Source organism: Cyprinus carpio, chromosome A5 (genome assembly GCF_018340385.1).
Source record: "Cyprinus carpio isolate SPL01 chromosome A5, ASM1834038v1, whole genome shotgun sequence".
Taxonomy (NCBI): domain Eukaryota; kingdom Metazoa; phylum Chordata; class Actinopteri; order Cypriniformes; family Cyprinidae; genus Cyprinus; species Cyprinus carpio.
In genome coordinates this window covers 21,144,285-21,155,030 of record NC_056576.1, presented here as the reverse complement: position 1 = coordinate 21,155,030, position 10,746 = coordinate 21,144,285, and the positions used below count along the sequence as shown (strand labels likewise).

Here is a 10,746-nt window from a genome sequence, read left to right as displayed (position 1 = left end):
GACGGGTTAATGGTGGAGGCGAGGGAGCAAGGAGCCGAGGTGGAGCCGCTGGGTCCATGGGCCGAGGCAGAGTCTGGGCCTCGGAGGCTGGAGGCGAAGAAGAGGGATGCTCCGGCCACGGCGACTATGGAGGATGGCAGACCTGCAGCGCTTGCACCATATTGATGGTGGGCTGAGGGCGAGCAGAGTGGCTGCCAGACGACAGTGGTGGAGGAGGCAGGAGCGGGTGGGTCGGTGATCATTCGTGAGCCTCTGGGGGTAACAGAGGGCTCCAAACAAAGGAAGGAGTAGAGGGAGCAGGTCAGCCTCCCAGTCAATTTAATCCTTTTCCACCTCTCCTCTATCCAGGTCCATCACAAGTTCACCCTCAGCCGCGGTGCAGGGGGTGGAGCTCCACTCTGTGTTCTCACCGTCCATGGCTTGCTCCCTCATGGCGGGCGTGGTCGCCGGCTCTCGCACCTGCTCAGAAAGACCGGCACTTCCTCACAGCAGGAACTAGCTCTCCGTCCTCAGTGGGCTCGGGCTTGCGCTCCACGTAGTGGGGAAATGGTGAGCTGGGCTCTGGGTCTGGAGTGGAACTGGTGAGATCCCCAAGTGTCCATTACACAAAGGTGGCGAAACTTGCTCGAGGGCCTTCCTGGGACGATGGCGCTCTGTACACCAAGTTTAGGCTGGCATGGGTGGGTGAAAGGATCCATACACAGCGCACAATGGAAAAAAAAAAGACTGAGGAAAACGGTGGGGAAACATGCAATAAACTGTTTGTTGGTCGGTTCTTCCATCATGGTTGCCTACTGTTGGAAGCAAGGAACGAGGAAACGAGGGATTTCACACAGAACAGTCTTTAATGATCCACAGGGTAGCCAGGAGTCACACGTAGCACAGTGACGTTTAGAACCAACAAACACAGACTGCACAGACTGGGGCTAAATACACAGGAAAATTGGGAAAACACAGGTGCATGGGATGACTAATTAAACTTAACAAGGACAGGAACAAGACCAAATAAGGGAACACTAGAACAGAAACGGGCCAAAACACAACCTAGACAGTCCAGAATCCTGACAAGTTAACAACACCACATCCAAAGTAAAATTAAGTCTATATATAATTAACAGTGTGTTTCCTATTAAACCGTTATCCACACAAGAAAAATCATGAACTGACAGTGTAATCTTGTTGGAGTGTTCACAGGCCATTTCACAAATTCAAAGAAAAACATATCACAGATTTCCAATAAAGTTCATAATATGAAATCACCAATTTTTATATTAATATTGTTTCTTTTTTTATGTTTTGGGCCAACAGCAACATCACTTCAAAAGCAATATTTTCTTTGTACCATGTAACCATTGTAAAGTTTACTGACAGTACAAATAACAGTCCCCGGTGCTTGCAATTAATTATGTACCATTCTCCTCCCCAGACTTATATGGAATTGCAAGTATTACCACAACTGACCAGCCACACACTCAAAGGCGGACCTCTTCCAGTGTCAGAATGGGCTGCCGGTTTCACGTAGAGCCTCTTGAGCTCCTTGCAGTGTCTCTCTTTTCACACATTTCCAATAACCAAAAATACCATGTTGGGGCTGAACCTAAACAACACGCAAGTGCAATCTACAGTAAGTCTACCGGTTACTGATCTGAGCCACTTACACGCAATCACAAAGGTTAATAACTACTGTCAAAAGCTTTGGCTATAATTGCTCTTTGAATTATTGTACATCAGGTGCATTGTTGTTTGCACAGACATTAGCATTTATGTCAGATTTTAGCACCAATAACATTTTTAACACTAATGATATTTATCAAATGATTAATATCATAACATTGTAAATTAACTAAATGAAACTATGGAAATGAAGAATTAATTATCAATTAAAAGGGCCAAATGTTTCTCACCCGGAGTCCACGAAGTACTCGGTCTTTCATCACAGCGAGGAACTCTTTATGGCTCAGGCAGTTGTCCCCGTCCAGGTCAAAGATCTTAAAAACTGTGTCCAAAACGTTCTCTGAAAGGTCATGGCCTGTCGCTATCTTCACTGCTCGCTTAAACTCAGCTATGGAGCAAAAAATTGAGGGAGAGTGCTATGCATTTCAGTTACTCGATCAATACAATTTTGACCGTCAAAAAATATATTTAGGACAATCAATTATTTATTATTAAAATTTAATAACTACTGTCATCCAGATCAGTCTTACCCATTCCTATTGGCCTGCTGGCATCATTAATCATTTTGACTGAGAAGGCAAAGTCTTCCAGATTGTTGATAAAGAGACAGAATGCTTTAAATTCATCAAAGGTGATGCTCTGACAAAAATATATATATAAAAAAAGTCAGTCAAAAAAAGTCAACTTTATAATATGTACAAATGGAATTATAATACTTCTATAGGATGCTATGAATGTACAATTTCAAATAACACTTCTGGTGTTGATAACAATAATAATTTAAATGTACAGTGTAATACAACAAACCATGCATTTCAATTTATATCATTTTAGCCAGGTGATGGTTTTCGTCATAAATGGCACTTGGCAAACAGGTCAGCAGGCTCTAGAGTCCTCTACATGCCATTTGTCTAACTCTAGGTGGACTGTAAATACTCAGGAGTGACATCAGATTCACTCACTCTACTCTTGAAATATGACTGATGGAGAGCTGCATGGAGTACAATTTTTCATCTGTATGTTGGAAATTTTTGAAGAGTGGCCACTGGCTTCTTAGCCACTTATTAATTACATTTAGAATCTATTCCTCTCAAATTAGAAATAATTACCTAAGGTCAGACTTGTATTAAGTTGGTTCGTGTTAAACAGCACAAATGCTAAAAATATTCAGGACTATCAATGTTAGTGTTTAAAACATGCTACCTGTCCAGTGGGGATCCTCTTTTTCATGTTGTCCCAGTATGCCTCATTGTTCTCTTCATTGGTGAAGTGAAGCAGCCATTCAGCAAAGTCCTCCTGCCTCATAGTCTTCATCCCTTTAGAAAACCGCAGAAACTCAACTTCTTGCACTTCTGCCTGCAGGTCTTCCATAAACCTACACAAAACCAAAAACTCCTTGCAATACATATCTCAAGGCTAAACAAAAGTTGAAACACAGGATAGTGTCCTATCAGTTTTAGTTAGAGAGGCAGTTTACTTATATACTTATATGTACAATGTATATTATATAGATAGTATATTCTATAGTATATTCTATAATATTCAACAAGTATGTTGCTGTATTCTACTAATCTCATGTCTACATTTACTAAAAACACCCTAATTTGGAAATTCTATCAATTATGCTATTTTTGTAGCATACATGAAGAAAATTATAGTTTATATAATACAGACTGACATATTAAAGTAAACACAGGTAGTGTGAATTTGGGGTAAAATTACTTCACCTGCAGAAATCTTTGTGTTGGAGTTTTTCCTTGCCATTTTTCCCAAAAAAGAACACCTGTAGTGTAGTGTTGACCTCATCAACACCGTCTGAAAGCTGTAAAGAAACAGACAAAGCTATTCAGTACAACAACAAAATATTCAATACAACAGAACTTTGATATTAAACACAACTAGGCACACAACATGTACCAACCTCTGTCCCATCCTGCCTTAGAAGCTCTTTCCTCGGTCGAATTACTTTCTTCAGTTCAAAAAAGAGAGCAAAGTTCAAATAACTGACTCTTATTCACCCTTATTATCTTGTGTTTATGCATATGTTTGTGTGTACAGTGGTATGTATATCCGACGTGAGATCCACCCTAAAGAACATTATGAGTCTATTCAAATTGCTTGGGGCAGTCGTGGCCTAATGGTTAGAAAGTTGGAATTGTTAACCCAAAGGTCAAGGGTTCGAGTCTCAGTACCGGCAGGGATTGCGGGTGAGGGAGTAAATGTACAGTGCTCTCTTCCACCCTCAAAACCACGACTGAGGTGAGACCCTTGAGCAAGTGCTCTCTTCCACCCTCAAAACCACGACTGAGATGAGACCCTTGAGCAAGGCACCGAAATCCCCAACTGCTCCCCAGGCACCGCAGTAAAAAATGGCTGCCCACTGCTCCGGGTGTGTGTTCACTACTGTGTGTGTGTGTGTTCACTACTCACTGCTGTGTGTGTGCACTTGGATGGGTTAAATGCAGAGCACAAATTTAGAGTATGAGACACCATACTTGGCTAGCGTCACTTTTTTTCAGCTTAGTGAATTTTCTAGACCTCGACCATATGGCACACTGATACATGTGAATAGACTCAACATTTAAATCAGACTAAATTCTATATAATTTATGCACTTTTCTAATGCTCCTATCATGCACCAATCATGCATCAACCATTCCCACATACCTGTTGCACATCAGTCTCATCTCATGCCAGCATTACCAGAAACACAAAGCAGATAAACCCTAATGACCACATTACTTACAATCCAGAATTTTAAAAATCCAGTCAGGAGAACTTTCTTTGTTCTGCACACCTTCATATATTTATATGCATTTAAAACAAAGTGTTTTTAAACAACATTTACACTTATCAGTTTGAGTGTGAAGGAAACACAGTGTCATATAATCCAACATGAAAAGACATCCCATACCTTCTGAAATTCCTTCTTGTCCACATGCTCATTGCCATCAACATCAAGCATTTTGAAAGCAATATGAAATCCCGCTTGAGGTTCTGGAATCACAGTGCAGTTAAACTGAGTAAAACAATGGATACTGACTTTCTGGAATAATCTGTGACCCCTCAAGTGAGTAAAAGAGACCAAACACACACACACACACACAAACACACACACACACACAAAACGTATCGCTACATGGGGAAAACTGATGAGTATAAAGCAAATTAATGAGATGATTTGGTGTATTGCAGATCAGTGTCAGTCAATATCACTAATTTAACTGCGATATAATTTTGATGTTATGGTAACTCCAGTACAGTTTCATAGCAAGCACTGAGTGAACATGCACATGTACAATATGCAATATATTTGGATTTGTCACTAAATTAGGAAAACTTTATATAAAAAACAAACATCGAGCTCTAAACATGCCTAATTTGAATTAGTCTTTTTGTACATCTATTCAAGTGCAGACCAACTATAATCTTTGATTGTATTCAAGCAGGTAAAGAACAATAAATTGCAGTGCTGAAACTTCACCGTGATTATAAAGGGAGTCAATTTTCTTCCTACCCGTCTTCTGTGAATTTTTGGGAATGAGAATCATAAGGACATATTCTGATTTCTATTCCACTTAATGATTTTATCAACAATTTTTAATTGTCACAAAACAAGTCATCAGATGTCTAATTCAAACTAGACTATATATGCTCATGCTGTATGTTTAATACTGCATGCAATCAGTGCGTACAATGATGCACGGACCATTTATAGTGTTTGTATTATTTCACAGCAGCCAATCACTCTTCCTTATCATATTTCAATTCAGACTGCAGTCTCAGCCAAAGTGATTTTTTTCCATGATGCTGTTGATTCAGTAGTGGTGCAGAACAGCGCAGAATTATTTTGATACAGTGTCAAAGAATCAGACCTCAGGAATGTCACAAAAATAACTGCAAATTGTGAAGTACAGAACAAGTCCTGCTTAAAAAAAAAGAAAAGAAAAAAAAGACTAACTTTATGTCCATTTTTGGCTACAAATCACTGTGACTAAAAATGTGTGTCCATCTGATAATCAAGCAGCTAAAAGCACAGAAGTCTAAGCAGTGACATACAGACTCTGGACTGGCACTGGTAGGACACGGTGTATGAAATTATGTGAAAAGGTTAGGAAATACTTACTTGTGAGAATAGTGAGGAGAAACAGGTACTCTGTGTAAGAGATCAGCCCTGAAACATTGGTTCAGGAGATGTATTAATAAAGTTTCAGGAGATGTATGTTAATATTTTTTATAACATCACTCAATTATGTAAACAGAAATATTTTTATAAACCATAGCATTTTAAAAATTAAGTTTTCATTACAGCACTTGCTCAATGAGAGGAAGTTAGTACACACAAACACATGTACTTTACTGCGGCAAGTAGACTCTGGCATATGTGAGGCATGTGTTTGCTTAACATATACCTTTGTCTCCGATTCCTCTGAACATGTTGTTTCCAGCCTCAGCCCTGGAAGCCACCCTTATCATATTGTCCAGATCCTGTCCATGGACCAATCAGATGTTAGGCAAAGCTCTGACAGTGTCAGTGAGATTTCCAGCAAAATCACACATCATACACGATCATATAATAACAGTATTCACTTAGAACAGTCTCTTTGTGTTTGGAGTAACATTCATGTGAACTAACATACACACTTACTGCTTTAGTCAGCATCTTTTTCTGTAGTTTGCCTGTAAGAGAGAAAAATCAAGGATTGCTGTAACAATATTTTGCAGCATAGTGAAAATCAACAGAAAAATAGCTTTGAGACGTGTTGTGGTGTTGGAAGAGATCTTGGATTACATTACGCCCACTTCATGAATTAGTGCCAGATAAACAGTATTTTCACTCAGATGCACACTCAAACCAGAAACACGCTTATACAAATGAGAACGTAAGTGAGAAGAACGTACATATCAGCATTTTAGGGTCTTTGTGTTGACTGGTCTCTTGCTGTAAGATTGCTATGATAAGATGCATGTTATGAGGATTTTGCTGATAACAGCCCTCATAAAGAGTTTACATTTTATCAAATGTGGGTACCACTTTATTTTACAGTGTCCTTGTTACACATGTTCCATGTACTTACTATGGTAATAATAATAGTACATTATGCATACTAACATGCAACTAACTCTAAACCAAACCCAAACCATATAGTAAGTACATGTTTTTAATTAATGTTAATCAGTAGTTACTTGTGTATTTACACTTTCAAAAGGACACCTTAAAATAAAGTGTGACCCAGATGTCCAATAGAATAAGAATGCAAGCACAATATCACATAATGATATATACAAAATACTGCCTCCCTAGTGTTTGTTTGTTTGTTTTTGAGTGTTCGCACATTCATATGGTGGTATGTCACTTACAGTCCACCTTCTCCATCATGACTGAATGGAGGAAGTCTCTGGGTGTCATGTATGGCTCCTCTTCATAGATTATGGAGGCAAACTGGTTAAACCTCAGGCGTCTCATGGACACCGGTGGTACTCTGATCTCCTCTTTCTTTACAGATATACAAAAATGGAGAGAAATAGCAGATGTTTTATTTATGAGCAGTGCACCTCTACTCCATTTAGAGCTAGACTTGGACTCTATAATTATAAAACATCAGAATTGTGAATTCTTTTCTTTGCAGTGTATTGAAATAATGTTGAAACGGGAAAGTTCAGTGTTATTTTAAACAAAGAGTCGGTGACAATTCTATGACTTTAAGCAGGACGCAAGAAGGGGAGCAGTAATGTTATTAACTAAAATGAAACAAATATTAAAATTCTGTAAATATAAAATATAAAAAATTCTATAAAAATATTAAAAAATATTTTCATTCGTAGAAAAGGCTAAGTTAATATAAAATATAAATATTAAATGAAAAACTTTAAAAATGTATATAAAAGTAAAACTAATTTAAAATATCAATAGATACTATAATAAATTTATAGACATGTGGACTCAAGATTTCATATTTGTTATTTTCTTTTGCACAATAATTATGAAATAATACTAAAATAATACTGCAGGAGAGACATGTGGACTCAAGATTTCATATTTGTTATTTTCTTTTGCACAATAATTATGAAATAAATTAATTTAAAAATCTATCATTTTTCTTCAGCAAAGGTTTACAATGAATAAAACACCCGTTATCATAAGGATAGCTTAAAACAGTTTAAGCTGTTTATTGAATTTTTATGGTTACAGCAATATGTGGTCATAGATATTAACTTCAATAATGAACTCCTGGCTCTGACTGTTCAATCTTACTCTTTAAATTAGTTATGTAGATTTTCCAGATTTTAATTACACAATGAGTCCTTAACCATACCTTTAATTATGTAACCTAGGTGACACATAGTAGCTACAGTACGCTATGACACTATACAGACAGAGCTCCACCTACAATGTGATGGCAACAGTGTTACTATCCAAACTATCTAAGATACATGTACAGTATTGGGTTTTGGCAGTGACATAAAGTTTGGGTTTTGCAAAGTTTGCTGCTTCAGCTGTTGTGGTGTTCATTCACAATGTTTCTAGATTATTGTGTAGACTACAGTGATCAGATGCATTTTAAATAATTGCTAAAAGCTTCATTGGCCAAAAAAAATGAACTTTTCACAAAAAATAAAAATAAAAATTCACTGTTTTTTAATCCTGACACAAAATGACCAGCTAACATTAACTGACTAATCATATCAGCAGCACATGTGAAAGTGTGAATGAGTACTAGTCAGGTCAAATCACTATCATACTAAATAGATTGTAAGAGCAGACTGATTGCTATAAATGGAGGGAAGAAGTGCTTCCAATCATTGTGTTCTTGTTAGCAATGGTAACCTCCAAAGAAACACGTGCATTGCATCAAAATGGCCTCACATGCAAGGAAATTGCTACAAAGAATATTGCACCTGAAAGAACCATTTACCGGATCATCAAGAACTTCAAGGAGAGAGGTTCGACTGCAGTGAAGAAGTCTTCAGGACGTCCCAGAGTGTCCTGCAAGCGCCAGGACTGTCTCCTCCTGAGGAGTCAGCTACAGAATTGTGTCTCCAGCAGTGCAAAGCTTGCCTGGTGTCAAGAACAGCAGCAAAGAAGCCACTTCTCTCCAAGAAAAACATCAAGGACAGACTGAAATTCTGCCGGAAGTAAAAGGACTGGACAGCAGAAGACTGGTGCAAAGTTATTTTCTCTGATGAAGCTCCCTTCCGACTGTTTGGGACATCTGGAAAATCTATTGTTCGGTGAAGCAAAGGTGAACGCTACCATGAGTCCTGTGACGTGCCAACAGTGAAGCATCCTGAGACCATCTGTGTGTGGGGTTGCTTTTCAACCAAGGGAGTGGGCTCTCTCATGACTCTGCCCAAAAACACTTCAATAAATAAAGAAATCAAAAAAAACTTCAAGAAAGACCTACTCCTCCAACCAACCATCAACAATCAACAACAAGCATGTCACAAAGCAAGAGTGATAAAGAAGTGGCTCGAAGATCATTAGATTGAAATTTTGGATCCGTGGCCAGGCAACTCCCCGGATCTCAATCCCATAGAGAACCTGTGGTCAGTCTTCAAAACTAAGGCAAGTGGACAAGCAGAAGCCCACAAACTGTGATCAACTCTGAGAACTAATAAGGCAAGAATGTATCGCCATCAGTCAGGATTTGGCCCAGAAGTTAATATCCAGCATGCAGAGCGAATTGCAGAGGTTATGAAGAAGCCTCAACACTGTAAATATTGACTCGTTATATTTTTTTTGCCGTTATAAAAGCCGTTAAAACTTATTATATGCTTATCATTGTTTTCCAGTATACCATAGAAACAAATAACCTACAAATACTGAAGCAGCAAACTTTGCAAAACACAAAATGTATGTCACTGCAAAAACTTTTGGCCATAACTGTACATAACAGCCATTTGCAACAGAAGACAAAAGGATTTACTGAGACTCCACATAGGCTACAGTTTAGACACACTTCAATAAAACACGCGTAAACCCGTTTAATAATGTAAATATCAGTTTTTTTCCACTTCAGTAGGCTACTTAAACTTTAACAGATGACTGTATCAACATATGACTCTACGAACAAACAAAGGACATGACAGTAACGTTACGCCCGTCAAGTCTTTATCTTCACAGACAACATGACATTCGAGGAAGTTGAGAAGTCATTTGAAAAGTTATCTCTGATTAGAAAAGTTTGTTTACCTTCGCGTCCTCCGCGTACACGATGTGTGGCCAGAGTCTGCGTCGCGGTTCAGTTTTATAGTGGATAAATCCGCTTGCTACAACAGAGCCCAGAAGACCCGCTCCAACAGCACGACCATGCCCTGTGTTTCTGAGAGGCCAGAAACGTCTCACTGTACTCCGCCAACTAACGCCTAATCTGCCCCAAGTCGCCATTACTCTGCGAGAAGTTTTTATCAGTCTAGTCTACTTTTTGGTTGATAGTTAAGTTAGGGTGATAAGACGCTATGAATTGGCGCCCCCGTCAGACTGAGAGCATATGTACACTTCTTCTTTTCCTTCTGTGGGTTTATAGGCGGGTCCCATGTGTACACTGCTCCTGACTGTAATGGGAGTCGCATCTGCAGAGTTGTACAAGTACATTAAACAATGTTGATGTTTTAGTCATTTTTAGTCATAGTCATTTTTTGCCACGCCGTGTATATTCTGGCGTAATGAAACATGACGTCGTATTGCTTTTACTCCGGAGAAGTGATATTAGAAATATTACTTTTATACGACAGACATAGTGTTCCAGACATTGCAGATCAACAACTTTAATAATAATATTAATAATAATAAATGATAACATGCTTAACTGCTTAACATTTAATTAAAAATAGTTTAAGTAAAATACTTCGTGTGGCTTATGGGACAGTAAAACTATTGTAAACAGACTGTGGGAATTTATGACTGACTGTATTGATAGCCGATGATGGGAGATGTAAAGGAGAAGAGGATGGGACGGGGTAAAGTCCACTTTCTGAAACACAAAGCAGCAGGTAAAAACCTTTTACTCACCTATATGACAACACACCTGCCACATCAAAACACAAAATATGATTTTTATCTTTTATTTT

General features: G+C 38.4%; 1 protein-coding gene across 1 annotated transcript; it reads right to left on the bottom strand.

Annotated features, from left to right (window-relative positions):
• Positions 1-826: 826 nt before the first annotated feature.
• Positions 827-10,165, bottom strand: LOC109081227 (calcium uptake protein 2, mitochondrial-like). Its single transcript, XM_019096219.2, has 12 exons — positions 9,869-10,165; positions 7,036-7,171; positions 6,323-6,354; positions 6,087-6,162; positions 5,801-5,848; positions 4,589-4,671; positions 3,596-3,649; positions 3,402-3,496; positions 2,878-3,049; positions 2,205-2,313; positions 1,905-2,062; positions 827-1,597 (listed from the first exon to the last, which is right to left on the bottom strand). Exons 1-12 carry the CDS (start codon positions 10,061-10,063, stop codon positions 1,496-1,498), a joined length of 1,260 nt encoding a protein of 419 aa, XP_018951764.1. The 5' UTR covers positions 10,064-10,165; the 3' UTR covers positions 827-1,495.
• Positions 10,166-10,746: the final 581 nt, after the last annotated feature.

Bases quoted from the DNA above. Each gene is read 5' to 3' on its own strand.
- LOC109081227 (XM_019096219.2), bottom strand. From the start codon at position 10,063: ATGGCGACTTGGGGCAGATTAGGCGTTAGTTGGCGGAGTACAGTGAGA. The intron at 6,163-6,322 runs GTAAGTGTGTAT...GTCCATGGACAG, and splicing joins AAAAGATGCTGACTAAAGCA to GATCTGGACAATATGATAAG. The intron at 2,063-2,204 runs GTAAGACTGATC...TTTGCTCCATAG, and splicing joins CAGCAGGCCAATAGGAATGG to CTGAGTTTAAGCGAGCAGTG.